The sequence below is a fragment of the Salmo salar genome, chromosome ssa05, assembly GCF_905237065.1.
Source record: "Salmo salar chromosome ssa05, Ssal_v3.1, whole genome shotgun sequence".
Lineage (NCBI taxonomy): Eukaryota > Metazoa > Chordata > Actinopteri > Salmoniformes > Salmonidae > Salmo > Salmo salar.
Window position 1 is genome coordinate 91,541,919 of NC_059446.1, and position 18,410 is coordinate 91,560,328.

Sequence of the window (18,410 nt, forward strand, 5' to 3'; positions counted from 1 at the left end):
TAAAGCCAGTAGTATCTGTGATATGAAGCCATTAGTATATGTGATATAAAGCCAGTAGTATCTGTGATATAAAGCCAATAGTATCTGTGATTTGAAGCCAGTAGTATCTGTAATATGAAGCCAGTAGTATCTGTGATGTAAACCCAGTAGTATCAGTGATATAAAGCCAGTAGTGTCTGTGATATAAAGCCAGTAGTATCTGTGATATAAAGCCAGTAGTATCTGTAATATAAAGCCAGTAGTATCTGTGATATGAAGCCAGTAGTATCTGTAATATATAGCCAGTAGTGTCTGCTGTGATATAAAGCCAGTAGTATCTGTGATATAAAGCCAGTAGTATCTATGATATAAAGCCAGAAGTGTCTGCTGTGATATAAAGCCAGTAGTATCTGTGATATAAAGCCAGTAGTATCTGTGATATAAACCCAGTAGTATCTGTGATATAAACACAGTAGTATCTATGAGATAAAGCCAGAAGTGTCTGCTGTGATATAAAGACAGTAGTATCTGTGATATAAAGCCAGTAGTATCTGTAATATAAAGCCAGTAGTATCTGTAATATAAAGCCAGTAGTATCTGTGATATAAAGCCAGTAGTATCTGTAATATAAAGCCAGTAGTATCTGTAATATAAAGCCAGTAGTATCTGTGATATAAAGCCAGTAGTATCTGTAATATAAAGCCAGTAGAATCTGTGATATAAAGCCAGTAGTATCTGTGATATAAAGCCAGTAGTACTGTATCTGCTGTGATGTAAAGCCAGTAGTATCTGTAATATAAAGCCAGTAGTATCTGTGATTTGAAGCCAATAGTATCCGTGATATAAAGCCAGTAGTATCTGTGATATGAAGCCAGTAGTATCTGTAATATAAAGCCAGTAGTATCAGTGATATAAAGCCAGTAGTATCTGTGATATAAAGCCAGTAGTATCTGTAATATAAAGCCAGTAGTATCTGTAATATGAAGCCAGTAGTAGCTGTGATATAAAGCCAGTAGTATCTGTGATATAAAGCCAGTAGTATCTGTGATATAAAGCCAGTAGTATCTGTGATATGAAGCCAGTAGTATCTGTGATATAAAGCCAGTAGTATCTGTGATATAAAGCCAGTAGTAGCTGTGATATAAAGCCAGTAGTATCTGTGATATAAAGCCAGTAGTATCTGTGATATAAAGCCAGTAGTATCTGTGATATGAAGCCAGTAGTATCTGTGATATAAAGCCAGTAGTATCTGTGATATAAAGCCAGTAGTATCTGTGATATGAAGCCAGTAGTATCTGTGATATAAAGCCAGTAGTATCTGTGATATAAAGCCAGTAGTATCTGTGATATAAAGCCAGTAGTATGTGCTGTGATATAAAGCCAGTAGTATCTGTAATATAAAGCCAGTAGTATCTGTGATATAAAGCCAGTAGTATCTGTGATATAAAGCCAGTAGTATCTGTGATATAAAGCCAGTAGTATCTGTGATATAAAGCCAGTAGTATCTGTGATATAAAGCCAGTAGTATCTGTGATATAAAGCCAGTAGTATCTGTGATATAAAGCCAGTAGTATCTGTGATATAAAGCCAGTAGTATCTGTGATATAAAGCCAGTAGTATCTGTGATATAAAGCCAGTAGTATCTATGAGATAAAGCCAGAAGTGTCTGCTGTGATATAAAGACAGTAGTATCTGTGATATAAAGCCAGTAGTATCTGTGATATAAAGCCAGTAGTATCTGTAATATAAAGCCAGTAGAATCTGTGATTTAAAGCCAGTAGTATCTGTGATATAAAGCCAGTAGTATCTGTGATATAAAGCCAGTAGTACTGTATCTGCTGTGATATAAAGCCAGTAGTATCTGTAATATAAAGCCAGTAGTATCTGTGATATAAAGCCAGTAGTATCTGTGATATAAAGCCAGTAGCACTGTATCTGCTGTGATGTAAAGCCAGTAGTATCTGTGATATAAAGCCAGTAGTATCTGTGATATAAAGCCAGTAGTATCTGTGATATAAAGCCAGTAGTATCTGTAATATGAAGCCAGTAGTATCTGTAATATAAAGCCAGTAGTGTCTGTGATATAAAGCCAGTAGTATCTGTGATATAAAGCCAGTAGTATCTGTGATATAAAGCCAGTAGTATCTGTGATTTAAAGCCAGTAGTAGCTGTGATTTGAAGCCAGTAGTATCTGTGATTTGAAGCCAGTAGTATCTGTGATATGAAGCCAGTAGTATCTGTGATATAAAGCCAGTAGTATCTGTGATATAAAGCCAGTAGTATTGTGATTAAAGCCAGTAGTATTGATTGAAGCCAGCAGGTATCTGTGATATGAAGCCAGTAGTATCTGTGATATAAAGCCAGTAGTATCTGTGATATGAAGCCAGTAGTATCTGTGATATAAAGCCAGTAGTATCTGTGATATAAAGCCAGTAGTGTCTGTGATATGAAGCCAGTAGTATCTGTGATATAAAGCCAGTAGTATCTGTGATATAAAGCCAGTAGTATCTGTGATATAAAGCCAGTAGTACTGTATCTGCTGTGATGTAAAGCCAGTAGTATCTGTGATATAAAGCCAGTAGTATCTGTGATTTAAAGCCAGTAGTATCTGTGATATAAAGCCAGTAGTATCTGTGATATGAAGCCAGTAGTATCTGTGATATAAAGCCAGTAGTATATGTGATATGAAGCCAGTAGTATCTGTGATATAAAGCCAGTAGTATCTGTGATTTGAAGCCAGTAGTATCTGTAATATAAAGCCAGTAGTATCTGTGATATAAAGCCAGTAGTATCCGTGATATAAAGCCAGTAGTATCTGTGATATAAAGCCTCATGCACACACTGTATATAGATTTTTTTCTATTGTGTTAATGACTGTACGTTTATTTACTCCATGTGTAACTCTGTGTTGTTGTTTGTGTCGAACTGCTTTGCTTTATCTTGGCCAGGTCGCAGTTGTAAATGAGAACTTGTTCTCAACTGGCCTACCTGGTTAAATAAATGTGAAATCAAATCAAAATAACGCCAGTTGTACGTGCTGTAACATGAATACCAGCGTTACTGAGACGAGATGAAATATTCATTTTTCCAGAACTCCATGTAGTTATGCAGTTCATCATAACATAACATCAGAACAATAGTTGAAAACCTTGAGAGCTGAAATAGGCTGAATTGAATTTCTTTGCTGTCACATCTTCAGTTGCTTATTCATTTTCTTAATTGCATGTCACCCTCTCTGCTCTTCACTTCCAGTAGTTTGTCCTACATTGACGGTGTTGAGAATTAGCTCTAATTCAGGAGACTTGAAAGCAACATTTTAAACTAGTTGCCTTCAACACAGAGTCATTTGATAAAATTGCTGCTCTGCACGTTTTATTATACCAGTAATTAAAGTTGTCCAGGGTCACGGTTGCCACAGTCCATGTGATGGCAGGCCACACATAGTATCAGATTACATCAGTTTGTTGGATAAATTCAACCGTACTGTGTATTGGTCACATGCTATCCTACTGCATACTGGCCTTCTCTAGAAATACCATCTTCATGTTATTGCATGGCGTCCGTCCAGCCATGACTGTTCTCTCTCCCTCGTGTCCCCTTTCTTCCACTAAACTACTTCTCCTTCTCTCTGGTCGAGATCACAACCAAACCCACCTCCACCCATGTTGCCACCCACGTTGCCTACCACAAGACGATGCCACGCACCCGAGGGCCACCATGAAGACATACCCAGCTGCCTCCACTGCTGCATATTCATTCCACCACCAACACCAACTCACCCTCCAAGCCTCCTATTCATTCAACCAACACCAACTCACCCTCCAAGCCTGATATTCATTCTACCAAACACAACTCGGACTCCAAGCCTCAAATCAGGCCTCTAAGACTTTGACCCAGGTCCCCAAACCAGCTCCGGACCTGACTTCTCCCCCAGCCTCGGATTACAAATTCTGACACAGCCCAAGTCCCTGCAGTTGCAGCTCCGCCCGACGACCCAGCAGGCCGGCTTTCCTCTCTCTCTATAATACCTGGACACAGGTACACATCCCTCTCCCCTATCCCCTCTCTCTATAATACCTGAACACAGGTACACATCCCTCTCCTCTAACCCCTTTATCTCCTCTAACCCCTCTATCTCCTCTATCCCCTCTAACCTCAGCCTTCTCTCACTACAGAGACCTCATCCGCTTAGCTCAGCCTTCTCTCACTACAGAGACCTCATCCGCTTAGCTCAGCCTTCTCTCATCCGCTTGGCTCAGCCTTCTCTCACTACAGAGACCTCATCCGCTTAGCTCAGCCTCTTACTACAGAGACCTCATCGCTGGCTCAGCCTTCTCTCACTACAGAGACCTCATCCGCTTGGCTCAGCCTTCTCTCTGCTAGCAGTTGGATGACTACCATTCCATTGTTATGGATCTGGTTGTTTGTTTTGGCGGCTCGACAATCTACTACTGCCATTGTCTGCTTTGGGTTGTCACTGCCTCCAGACTCCTGCATTGGAATGCCAGCACATATTGGGGCGATCTCTTCGCCAGCAGGGTTAAAAATCACCTTCGACCTCTGTGATTGTCCATCCCACCCTGCCTGCATCCTGTCTGCCCTGACACCAGTGACCCCTGATGCATCCCCCGCCCTGCCACTGCTTACTGCTCGGCTCCTCTATGCTCCCCTTCCTTCCTCTGGACAACTCTCAACCTTTGCTTCCTTGTATGTGGCGAGGAACAGTTGTCGTTCCCCATGCTGAGACGACCTGGTTACTACGATTACCATCGACACCCATTCGACACTCCAGTGGTGGCTCACCTCCTCTCACAGTCTTCCAGTCCCTGCCTCTTTTCACGGACACCATCTACCTCACTCACCGTATCCTACCCAACCAGCCAAAAGAGGATTGGCTCCCCTGCTGAGCCTGGTTTCCCTCAGGTTTTTCATTTGTTCAAGGGAGTTTTTTCCTTGACACGTTACTTCTGCTTTCTCTCCTGGGGTCGAAGGTCGGGTCACTCCTTGGGCATCTCATTCATATACCTGTACTACCTCAAATCAACTTTTATTGGTCACATGCAGATGTTATTGCGAGTGTAACGAAATGCTTGCGCTTCTAGTTCCGACAATGCAGCAATATCAACAAGTAATCTAACAATTTCACAACAACTACCTAATACACACAAATCTAAGTAAAGGGATGGAATAAGAATATGTACATATAAATATATGGATGAGCGATGACCGTGTGGCAAGATGCAATAGACGCTATAAAATACAGTTTGCCATCACCTCAACATATCGTCAACCATTCAGCACCTGCAGACCAGAATAGCTCACTTCCTTTTCAGGGTCCTACTAACTTGGAGGTCCATTTTTGGGGGATTGCCATCACCACACCACAGCAGCCTAACTACGACGGCCTGATGGGGATGTCTTCCTGAAACTCCAAGCTAAACCCTCTGCATCCTTCATCTAGAGCCCTCTGCTTCACCTGGTCTATTCTCATTCCCAACTGAATCCTTCATCTGCATCCCTCTACTTTATCCGGTCCATTCTCATTCCTTCCTGAATCCTTCATTTACTGACCTCTACTTCATCCGGTCCATTCTCATTCCTTCCTGAATCCTTCATTTACTGACCTCTACTTCATCCGGTCCATTCTCATTCCTTCCTGAATCCTTCATCTGCTTCCCTCTACTTCATCTGGTCCATTCTCATTCCCCTCCTGAATCCTTCATCTGCATCCCTCTACTTCATCTGGTCCATTCTCATTCCCCTCCTGAATCCTTCATCTGCATCCCTCTACTTCATCTGGTCCATTCTCATTCCCCTCCTGAATCCTTCATCTGCATCCCTCTACTTCATCTGGTCCATTCTCATTCCCCTCCTGAATCCTTCATCTGCATCCCTCTACTTCATCTGGTCCATTCTCATTCCTTCCTGAATCCTTCATCTGCATCCCTCTACTTCATCCGGTCCATTCTCATTCCCCTCCTGCATCCTTCATCTGCATCCCTCTACTTCATCTGGTCCATTCTCATTCCTTCCTGAATCCTTCATCTGCATCCCTCTACTTCATCTGGTCCATTCTCATTCCCCTCCTGAATCCTTCATCTGCATCCCTCTACTTCATCCGGTCCATTCTCATTCCCCTCCTGAATCCTTCATCTGCATCCCTCTACTTCATCTGGTCCATTCTCATTCCTTCCTGAATCCTTCATCTGCATCCCTCTACTTCATCTGGTCCATTCTCATTCCTTCCTGAATCCTTCATCTGCATCCCTCTACTTCATCCGGTCCATTCTCATTCCCCTCCTGCATCCTTCATCTAGAGCCCTCTCCTTCATCCGGTCCATTCTCATTCCCCTCCTGAATCCTTCATCTGCTTCCCTCTACTTCATCCGGTCCATTCTCAAACCATTCCATTTCCTGAAGTAATATTCTAAACCTATTTCAATGTCTGAATCCTCAATTATTTTCCTTCCTGTTGTCTAAAAGCAATTGTCTGATTCTGGGGTTATTATCTAAATGCTAGTACAGTCTGTCATCTCTCTCATATCTCTCTCTATCTCTCCCTCTCTCTCTCCCATCTCTCTTTCTCTATCCCTGTCTCCCTCTCGCTCTGTCTCCCTCTCTCTCTCTCATCTCTCCCTCTCTCCCTCATCTCTCTCTAACCCTGTCTCCTTCTCTCTCTCTCCCTCGCTCATCTATCCCTCTCTCATCTCTCCCTCATCTCTCTCTCCGTCTCCCTCTGTCTCCCTCTCTCTCTCTCCCTCGCTCATCTCTCCCTTTCCCTCTATCTCTCTCATCTCTCCCTCTCTCTCGCGCTCTTTCTTTCCTTCTCTGTCCAAAGAAATACAATTCAGTCCATCATCATTATATCACTCCTCTGTCTGTCACAAATGTACTACCTTCCAGATGGCTAGTAATGCACTATGTAGTGAATAGGGTTCCACTTGGGACTCAGCCGTTGTGAGATTGTCCTCAGGCTAACTTCTTTCTAGAACTTTGTAACCCATCAATATTTGCTACTACCGCAGCATGACTTTACAATAACAACTTGTTGTTGAAGTTTCACTGTGTTGTGTAGTTTACCAATGTGTGATCTTCTACAGTGTTTGGTTTCTTGGAGAGTGTGGTTCCAAGGCCTGCTATAGCTATTCTATTCTACTTTCTCTCTTCACTACCGCTCTGTTAGCCTGGGTACCAGTCTGTTTGTCTCCTACCTCTCTGTTAGCCTGGGTACCAGTCAGTCTGTCTCCTACCTCTCTGTTAGCCTGGGTACCAGTCAGTCTGTCTCCTACCTCTCTGTTAGCCTGGATACCATTCTGTTTGTCTTCTACCTCTCTGTTAGCCTGGGTACCATACTGTTTGTCTTCTACCTCTCTGTTAGCCTGGGTACCAGTCTGTCTCCTACCTTTCGGTTAGCCTGGGTACCATTCTGTTTGTCTTCTACCTCTCTGTTAGCCTGGGTACCAGTCTGTCTCCTACCTTTCTGTTACACTGGGTAACAGTCTGTTTGTCTCCTACCTCTCTGTTAGCCTGGGTATCATTCTGTTTGTGCCATCATGCCACTCTTTGTCAGGATAAACATCACAATGAGCTGACAAGAACACAAACAAATCTGGGACCAGGCTGTCTCTCATCTGTATCTGTGGAATTGTCTAAGAATTGACAATGTTTATCAAATATAAATGGCACATCTCAGTGATACATGCTCTCAAAACCGACACCTTGAGCTGTGTCTAAACAGAAAAGCTACCTGCTAGACTAAACAGAAGCTAACTGCTAGACTAGACAGAAGCTAACTGCTAGACTAAACAGAAGCTAACTGCTAGTCTAAACAGAAGCTAACTGCTAGTCTAAACAGAAACTAACTGCTAGTCTAAACAGAAACTAACTGCTAGTCTAAACAGAAACTAACTGCTAGTCTAAACAGAAGCTAACTGCTAGACTAAACAGAAGCTAACTGCTAGTCTAAACAGAAAAGCTACCTGCTAGACTAAACAGAAGCTAACTGCTAGACTAAACAGAAGCTAACTGCTAGTCTAAACAGAAAAGCTACCTGCTAGTCTAAACAGAAGCTAACTGCTAGACTAAACAGAAGCTAACTGCTAGTCTAAACAGAAAAGCTAACTGCTAGACTAAACAGAAGCTAACTGCTAGACTAAACAGAAAAGCTACCTGCTAGACTAAACAGAAGCTAACTGCTAGACTAAACAGAAGCTAGCTGCTAGTCTAAACAGAAGCTAACTGCTAGTCTAAACAGAAGCTAACTGCTAGCCTAAAGAGAAACTAACTGCTACACGAAACAGAAGCTAACTGCTAGTCTAAACAGAAGCTAACTGCTAGACTAGACAGAAAAGCTACCTGCTAGACTGAACAGAATCTAACTGCTAGTCTAAACAGAAGCTAACTGCTAGTCTAAAAAGAAGCTAACTGCTAGTCTAAAAAGAAGCTAACTACTAGTCTAAACAGAAAAGCTACCTGCTAGACTAAACAGAAGCTAACTGCTAGTCTAAACAGAAAAGCTACCTGCTAGTCTAAACAGAAGCTAACTGCTAGTCTAAACAGAAAAGCTACCTGCTAGACTAAACAGAAGCTAACTGCTAGACTAAACAGAAAAGCTAACTGCTAGTCTAAACAGAAGCTAACTGCTAGACTAAACAGAAGCTAACTGCTAGTCTAAACAGAAAAGCTACCTGCTAGTCTAAACAGAAGCTAACTGCTAGACTAAACAGAAGCTAACTGCTAGTCTAAACAGAAAAGCTAACTGCTAGACTAAACAGAAGCTAACTGCTAGTCTAAACAGAAAAGCTACCTGCTAGTCTAAACAGAAGCTAACTGCTAGACTAAACAGAAGCTAACTGCTAGTCTAAACAGAAAAGCTACCTGCTAGACTAAACAGAAGCTAACTGCTAGACTAAACAGAAAAGCTACCTGCTAGACTAAACAGAAGCTAACTGCTAGACTAAACAGAAGCTAACTGCTAGTCTAAACAGAAGCTAACTGCGAGTCTAAACAGAAGCTAACTGCTAGACTAAACAGAAGCTAACTGCTAGTCTAAACAGAAGCTAACTGCTAGTCTAAACAGAAGCTAACTGCTAGTCTAAACAGAAGCTAACTGCTAGCCTAAACAGAAACTAACTGCTACACGAAACAGAAGCTAACTGCTAGTCTAAACAGAAGCTAACTGCTAGACTAGATAGAAAAGCTACCTGCTAGACTAAACAGAATCTAACTGCTACTCTAAACAGAAGCTAACTGCTAGTCTAAACAGAAGCTAACTACTAGTCTAAACAGAAGCTAACTGCTAGTCTAAACAGAAGCTAACTGCTAGACTAAACAGAAACTAACTGCTAGACTAAACAGAAACTAACTGCTAGTCTAAACAGAAAAGCTAACTGCTAGACTAAACAGAAAAGTTACCTGCTAGTCTAAACAGAAGCTAACTGCTAGTCTAAACAGAAAAGCTACCTGCTAGACTAAACAGAAGCTAACTGCTAGCCTAGACAGAAAAGCTAACTGCTAGTCTAAACAGAAACTAACTGCAAGACTAGACAGAAACTAACTGCTAGACTAAACAGAAACTAACTGCTAGACTAGACAGAAGCTAACTGCTAGCCTAAACAGAAACTAACTGCTAGTCTAAACAGAAGCTAACTGCTAGACTAAACAGAAGCTAACTGCTAGTCGAAACAGAAACTAACTGCTAGCCTAAACAGAAACTAACTGCTAGTCTAAACAGAAAGCTAAATGCTAGCCTAAACAGAAGCTAACTGCTAGTCTAAACAGAAAAGCTACCTGCTAGCCTAGACAGAAAAGCTAACTGCTAGTCTAAACAGAAAAGCTAACTGCTAGTCTAAACAGAAACTAACTGCAAGACTAGACAGAAACTAACTGCTAGACTAAACAGAAACTAACTGCTAGACTAGACAGAAGCTAACTGCTAGACTAGACAGAAACTAACTGCTAGCCTAAACAGAAACTAACTGCTAGTCTAAACAGAAGCTAACTGCTAGACTAAACAGAAGCTAACTGCTAGTCTAAACAGAAACTAACTGCTAGCCTAAACAGAAACTAACTGCTAGTCTAAACAGAAACTAACTGCTAGCCTAAACAGAAGCTAACTGCTAGTCTAAACAGAAACTAACTGCTAGTCTAAACAGAAGCTAACTGCTACTCTAAACAGAAGCTAACTGCTAGTCTAAACAGAAGCTAACTACTAGTCTAAACAGAAGCTAACTGCTAGTCTAAACAGAAAAGCTAACTGCTAGACTAAACAGAAGCTAACTGCTAGTCTAAACAGAAACTAACTGCTAGCCTAAACAGAAGCTAACTGCTAGCCTAAACAGAAACTAACTGCTACACGAAACAGAAGCTAACTGCTAGTCTAAACAGAAGCTAACTGCTAGACTAGACAGAAGCTACCTGCTAGACTGAACAGAATCTAACTGCTAGTCTAAACAGAAGCTAACTGCTAGTCTAAACAGAAGCTAACTGCTAGTCTAAACAGAAAAGCTAACTGCTAGACTAAACAGAAGCTAACTGCTAGTCTAAACAGAAAAGCTAACTGCTAGTCTAAACAGAAGCTAACTGCTAGTCTAAACAGAAAAGCTACCTGCTAGACTAAACAGAAGCTAACTGCTAGACTAAACAGAAAAGCTAACTGCTAGTCTAAACAGAAGCTAACTGCTAGACTAAACAGAAGCTAACTGCTAGTCTAAACAGAAAAGCTAACTGCTAGACTAAACAGAAGCTAACTGCTAGACTAAACAGAAAAGCTAACTGCTAGACTAAACAGAAAAGCTAACTGCTAGACTAAACAGAAGCTAACTGCTAGTCTAGACAGAAAAGCTAACTGCTAGTCTAAACAGAAGCTAACTGCTAGACTAGACAGAAGCTAACTGCTAGACTAAACAGAAACTAACTGCTAGACTAAACAGAAGCTAACTGCTAGACTAGACAGAAGCTAACTGCTAGCCTAAACAGAAACTAACTGCTAGTCTAAACAGAAGCTAACTGCTAGACTAAACAGAAGCTAACTGCTAGTCTAAACAGAAACTAACTGCTAGCCTAAACAGAAGCTAACTGCTAGTCTAAACAGAAACTAACTGCTAGCCTAAACAGAAGCTAACTGCTAGTCTAAACAGAAACTAACTGCTAGCCTAAACAGAAGCTAACTGCTAGTCTAAACAGAAACTAACTGCTAGTCTAAACAGAAGCTAACTGCTAGCCTAAACAGAAGCTAACTGCTAGACTAAATAGAAACTAACTGCTAGACTAAACAGAAGCTAACTGCTAGTCTAAACAGAAACTAACTGCTAGTCTAAACAGAAACTAACTGCTAGCCTAAACAGAAGCTAACTGCTAGTCTAAACAGAAGCTAACTGCTAGAGAAGCTAATGGCTAGGAAGATATGCAACAGATTTTGTATGGGTTTGCTGAAATGGTTTTACAAAAAAATCTGTTGGCGGTCAATTGCAAAAAATACTGTGTTTGTCCACCACCCCAATGCATCCCCTTACAAACAAAATGTCAATGACAAAGCTTCATAGTTGACATTTTTTATATATAAATTAAGGATTTATACACTGGCAATAAAGAAAAAAATACAAAACATTTTTTTTTTTTTTAAATCTTACATGACATTTACATATGAAAATGTACACAACATATTTAATAACTTACAAATGCTTTAATTGCATAAAAATATATCTCTTTACGAAAGGTTTGAATATATATATACATCTACATTGGCTCTGAATTTGTTTTATATTAGGAGTACTACTGCTTTATACAGTGATTAGCATTCTAAACTAGTTACCGATTTGTACAGTGAATAGCATTCTAAACTTGTTTCAAGTCTTTGATTTTAAGACAAAGTTTCAATATATACCAGATGCATTTTTCATTGTTGTCAATAAGAAATGTGAGATTGTGATATTACATATTGATAAAACAAAGACATTTGCCAAAGAGAATGCCATCAAGTATCAAAACTGTATAAATGTACAAAAAACAAAACAAATGCAATGACAAGATAAGATACACATGGTAGAAACATCTACAGCAGCAATGCTATACCACGACGTGATCATCTTTGGCAGACATGCACAAGTACGAGCCGCGTTCAGCATGTCTCTTCAACATAAGGAAGGCTGACAGAAAATACAGTAAATCAACATCCCAGTATGGCACCCTATTCCCTATGTAGTGAACTACTTTTGAGCAAAAGTTCTGGGCAAAAGTAGGGCACTATATAGGGAATAGGGTGCCATTTGCTAAATCAACCCCCACCACCCCCCCCAAAAAGATAGATGATTTACACACTGGTGTGTTACTGATGAAATTATAATACTGGTTTCTTTAACACTATGCCTATACAATATTTGACAAGGCACTGTCAGGATTTATTTAATGATTTTACAATGTTCCTTATTCCGTTATGACGGAACTGGCACGTAAAACGATGAGATATTGACGACAATGGCAACCGATTTCAAAATCGCGTGCAAAATATATACAGGAATGTAAATGGAGGCCGACGATCCTAGACGCTTAAAGAGAGAAAAAAGTTGCGATCTAGAATACAGAAGGGTTCTTTGGCTGTTCCCCGTTGGAGAACCCTTTGCAGAAGACTTTGGGGATTTTGGGGGGGGGGGGTTTTCATGTAGAAGAACAGCCGAAGAAGCCTTTTGGAGCCTTTTTATTTTAAGAGCGTTCTGTTTCAGTAAAAACAAACACCCATTTATTCCAGTCAACATCCATGGGACAGACACAGAGCAACATGTACAGCATGTGCAGTAACTCTCTCAGACTCATTGGCTAGAGGATACACAACTATCTCAAAACTCACCCCCCAAAAAAACCTTGACTCAGAAAAAAGGAAATTCATGTTCTCTCCATCACACAAAGAAAATACTGTACTTTGATGATAACATTTCTCCTTAAGTTCTCAGTCAGGGTAGACACATAACACATCCTTAATTAAGTTCTCAGTCAGGGTAGAGACATGATACATCCTTAAGTTTTCAGTCAGGGTAGACACATAACACATCCTTAATTGAGTTCTACGACGACACATCCTTAATTAAGTTCTCAGTCAGGGTAGAGACATAACACATCCTTAATTAAGTTCTCAGTCAGGGTAGACACATGACACATCCTTAATTGAGTTCTCAGTCAGGGTAGAGACATAACACATCCTTAATTAAGTTCTCAGTCAGGGTAGAGACATAACACATCCTTAATTAAGTTCTCAGTCAGGGTAGACACATGACACATCCTTAATTGAGTTCTCAGTCAGGGTAGACACACGACACATCCAATCTTAAGTATCATTGGCGTCCAGTACTGTGATATTACATACACTGACAGTACAGAACAGTATTCAAAGAGCGAGACGGGCCTTTCTTGTTTCCCTGTCTCTCTCTGACATCACACAGGGTGGGAAATGAACAGCACAGATCACTTTGATCGACTCACGCTGAGAGGAACTCTTACGTTCAAATTAGATTCGCTTTAGCCAACATCCGCATCGCTGATGTTTTGATGTGTCGGAGGTGGAACTGCTTTAGAGCTGTCAAATCCACAAGCGGCTCCCGGCATTATACCTTGTCATTGGCTACACAGAGTCTCATTAAGAGAAATCCAATGCAGCCTTGTTTACAAGTTTGAACACTGGAATGTGAGATATAATCTACACCTCGATTAGGCTGATAGAAATCCTCATTATTTAGTTTGATGATTTTATCATATCGATATAACCTACACTTTCGCGGTCTGAATTTCTAACGCGAGTGGGGCGGGGTTTGGCTTCATGACAATGATCACAAGAGCAGCTGCTCATCGATTTGACGGCTCCAACGCAGTTCCACTTCCTTTGACAGCTCCAACGCAGTTCCACTTCCTTTGACAGCTCCAACGCAGTTCCACTTCCTTTGACAGCTCCAACGCAGTTCCACTTCCTTTGACAGCTCCAACGCAGTTCCACTTCCTGACGGCTCCAACGCAGTTCCACCTCCTTTGACAGCTCCAACGCAGTTCCACCTCCTTTGACAGCTCCAACGCAGTTCCACTTCCTTTGACAGCTCCAACGCAGTTCCACTTCCTTTGACAGCTCCAACGCAGTTCCACCTCCTTTGACAGCTCCAACGCAGTTCCACTTCCTTTGACAGCTCCAACGCAGTTCCACTTCCTTTGACAGCTCCAACGCAGTTCCACTTCCTTTGACGGCTCCAACGCAGTTCCACTTCCTTTGACAGCTCCAACGCAGTTCCACTTCCTTTGACGGCTCCAACGCAGTTCCACTTCCTTTGACGGCTCCAACGCAGTTCCACTTCCTTTGACGGCTCCAACGCAGTTCCACTTCCTTTGACAGCTCCAACGCAGTTCCACCTCTGACATCGCTAAATCATCAGGTATGTGGGTGTCTGGTATCGCCGGTTAATGCTTGATCTGATTGAGGCCTTAAGTCTGAGACACTTTCTAAAATCAGATCCAGGGGAATTAAACCTAGCCATGCAGAGAGAGGGGATAGATACTACTACTACTGAGGGGGAAAAAAACTAGCAGACAGACCTGGGTTCAAGTAAGATTTGATACATTTGTATTGTATTGTTGTGATCAGACGAATGAGTCAACTCTATATGTATTTTAAATATGTCCTATAAAATCGATCGATCGATATCATTTAAAATACTTTATTTGGGCTTTATTGAGCTTACTTGTCGCAATCGAACCATAAAGAATAGTCGCAAAAGGACAAACCCCTCCACCCCTCTGGCACTCCGAGGCAGACTAGAACAAAGGCTAAAGGAATTGGAATAGTATTTGAACCCAGGTCTGATAACTACAAGTGGAAAAGACTAGGGTTCCATTTGGTTGCCTTAACAACGCTCCATTGTTTGATGTTGACTAGAGCGTAAACAACTCTGTGTACCAACATGTCGGACGGCGTTATTCACATAGCATCCACTCTCAGAGTGTAGTTAGGAATAACTTCACCAATCAGGTGAACATGTGTTTTAAAAGAGGACAGTGTCATTTTGAACACTGCTTGCTGATTCACCCATCCATCATCCACACACACACAACTATTGTTCCTGAAGGTGTGCTTTGCTGTCCTGTTTCCCGAGGCTGTGCTGTGCAGTCTTCAGAAACTCGTTGCAGAGAGATATTATAAAGACAAGACATCCATTTTTGAAAAACCAAAAGAACTCTCAAGCAATTCCGTTCGTCGCACACGTCAAACACCATCGTTAAACCGCGGTGCGGAGTGTTGCATCAAACCAGTGCCGCATTTCTGAACAAGCTTTCTGTTCGGCAAACTATCGTCAAACCCCGGCGCGTTTGGCACACACACACACATCTTCAAACCACAGTGCACACGGTGTTGAGGTTGGGGTCGAAGCGAACCACTTTCCCCTCCGCAGACTTGGTGTTGGTGTCGTACATGGGGTTCTCATACGTCGCCTGGCCGTTGTTGTTCTCGTGGACTGAACAGCCGGTGTACTGGGTCTGATCTGTTTTCCTACAGTATAGAGTACACACAGTACACACACACAGTACACACACATCTGTCAGTGAGACAATACTACTCCATCAATCTACTGTACATCTGCTGTTTTAAAGTATCAACCACTTCTCAATGTCAAGAACAGCTCTACGAACAGTGAAAAGTGAAATATGTTCCACTTCTCTTTACACAACCAAAACCAATATTAACAAGATGTGGTCGCCGTGTGGCTCGCTGTACACTCACTGCACAGTGTGGCGTGGGAGAGAAGCCTCTGCTAAGTGCTGTGTATTATTACTAGGTTACCGAAGCTACGTACCGTTGTTTGTAGAGATAGAATCCCAGGCCTGCCAACACGAGGCCAAAGAAAGGTACCAGGATGGCTATGGCCATAGAGCTACTGTTGGTGACATGAGGAGGAGCTGTAGTTGTGATGTTGGTCTCTCTCACCTTCATACCTACATGGGGAGGAAACCAGGAGCAGGAGGAGGAGGAAGAGGAGGAGGAGGAAGAGGAGGAGGAAGAAGAAGATGAAGAAGAAGAGGAAGAGGAGGAGGAAGAGGAAGAAGAAGGAAGAGGAGGAAGAGGAGGAAGTGGAAGAGGAGGAAGAGGAGGAGGAGGAGGAGGAAGAAGAAGGAAGAAGAAGGAAGAGGAGGAGGAGGAGGAGGAAGAAGGAAGAGGAGGAGGAGGAGGAGGAGGAAGAAGAAGGAAGAGGAGGAGGAGGAAGCGGAAGAGGAGGAAGAGGAGGAGGAGGAGGAAGAGGAGGAAGAAGAATTGGAAGAGGAGGAGGAGGAAGAAGAGGAGGAGGAACAGGAAGACGATGACGACACAATGTTGGTGGTTACAATTGTAAGATTGAGTTGTTCTAGTCTCTGCAGCCCTACTGTCCATAGTCTTTCCCCTGTATGAAGCCTAGTTCTAAATCCTACCTACCTAGTCTCTGCATCCCTACTGTCCATAGTCTTTCCCCTGTATGAAGCCTTGGAATACAAAACTGCCACCGTCAGGTTCAGCTGAGACCTTTCACAGGAGATAAAAGACAAACAGTGAACTTCTACTTTGTTCAGACACGCAAAACCCATCTCTTTGAAATGACTGAGTTACTGATATCTTCTGTCAATAACTCCTTATAAGAGGTCTGTCTGCCGTACAGTCCTACCATGTTGCTGTCTGTCTGCCGTACAGTCCTACCATGTCGCTGTCTGTCTGCCGTACAGTCCTACCATGTTACTGTCTGTCTGCCGTACAGTCCTACCATGTTACTGTCTGTCTGCCGTACAGTCCTACCATGTTACTGTCTGTCTGCCGTACAGTCCTACCATGTTACTGTCTGTCTGCCGTACAGTCCTACCATGTTACTGTCTGTCTGCCGTACAGTCCTACCATGTTACTGTCTGTCTGCCGTACAGTCCTACCATGTTACTGTCTGTCTGCCGTACAGTCCTACCATGTTACTGTCTGTCTGCCGTACCGTCCTACCATGTTACTGTCTGTCTGCCGTACCGTCCTACCATGTTGCTGTCTGTCTGCCGTACAGTCCTACCATGTTACTGTCTGTCTGCCGTACAGTCCTACCATGTTACTGTCTGTCTGCCGTACAGTCCTACCATGTTACTGTCTGTCTGCCGTACAGTCCTACCATGTTACTGTGTAACTGTCTGTCTGCCGTACAGTCCTACCATGTTACTGTCTGTCTGCCGTACAGTCCTACCATGTTACTGTCTGTCTGCCGTACAGTCCTACCATGTTGCTGTCTGTCTGCCGTACAGTCCTACCATGTTACTGTCTGTCTGCCGTACAGTCCTACCATGTTGCTGTCTGTCTGTCTGCCGTACAGTCCTACCATGTTACTGTCTGTCTGCCGTACAGTCCTACCATGTTACTGTCTGTCTGCCGTACAGTCCTACCATGTTACTGTCTGTCTGCCGTACCGTCCTACCATGTTACTGTCTGTCTGCCGTACCGTCCTACCATGTTACTGTCTGTCTGCCGTACAGTCCTACCATGTTGCTGTCTGTCTGCCGTACAGTCCTACCATGTTGCTGTCTGTCTGCCGTACAGTCCTACCATGTTACTGTCTGTCTGCCGTACAGTCCTACCATGTTGCTGTCTGTCTGCCGTACAGTCCTACCATGTTACTGTCTGTCTGCCGTACAGTCCTACCATGTTGCTGTCTGTCTGCCGTACAGTCCTACCATGTTACTGTCTGTCTGCCGTACAGTCCTACCATGTTGCTGTCTGTCTGCCGTACAGTCCTACCATGTTACTGTCTGTCTGCCGTACAGTCCTACCATGTTAACGTCTGTCTGCCGTACAGTCCTACCATGTTGCTGTCTGTCTGTCTGCCGTACAGTCCTACCATGTTGCTGTCTGTCTGTCTGCCGTACAGTCCTACCATGTTACTGTCTGTCTGCCGTACAGTCCTACCATGTTACTGTCTGTCTGCCGTACAGTCCTACCATGTTACTGTCTGTCTGCCGTACAGTCCTACCATGTTACTGTCTGTCTGCCGTACAGTCCTACCATGTTACTGTCTGTCTGCCGTACCGTCCTACCATGTTACTGTCTGTCTGCCGTACAGTCCTACCATGTTACTGTCTGTCTGCCGTACAGTCCTACCATGTTGCTGTCTGTCTGCCGTACCGTCCTACCATGTTGCTGTCTGTCTGCCGTACAGTCCTACCATGTTACTGTCTGTCTGCCGTACAGTCCTACCATGTTACTGTCTGTCTGCCGTACAGTCCTACCATGTTACTGTCTGTCTGCCGTACAGTCCTACCATGTTACTGTCTGTCTGCCGTACAGTCCTACCATGTTACTGTCTGTCTGCCGTACAGTCCTACCATGTTACTGTCTGTCTGCCGTACCGTCCTACCATGTTACTGTCTGTCTGCCGTACCGTCCTACCATGTTGCTGTCTGTCTGC

At 42.8% G+C, this 18,410-nt stretch overlaps 1 protein-coding gene across 1 annotated transcript in view; it reads right to left on the minus strand.

The window, feature by feature from the left end:
* Nucleotides 1–14,741: 14,741 nt before the first annotated feature.
* LOC106606155 (CUB and sushi domain-containing protein 3) overlaps nucleotides 14,742–18,410 on the minus strand; it is a 492,730-nt gene continuing 489,061 nt past the window's right edge. Inside the window, 4 exon segments of the mRNA XM_045717778.1 lie at nucleotides 14,742–15,499; nucleotides 15,804–15,942; nucleotides 16,418–16,435; nucleotides 16,438–16,504. Coding sequence (XP_045573734.1) covers nucleotides 15,340–15,499; nucleotides 15,804–15,942; nucleotides 16,418–16,435; nucleotides 16,438–16,504 — 384 coding nt within the window. The 3' untranslated portion in view covers nucleotides 14,742–15,339.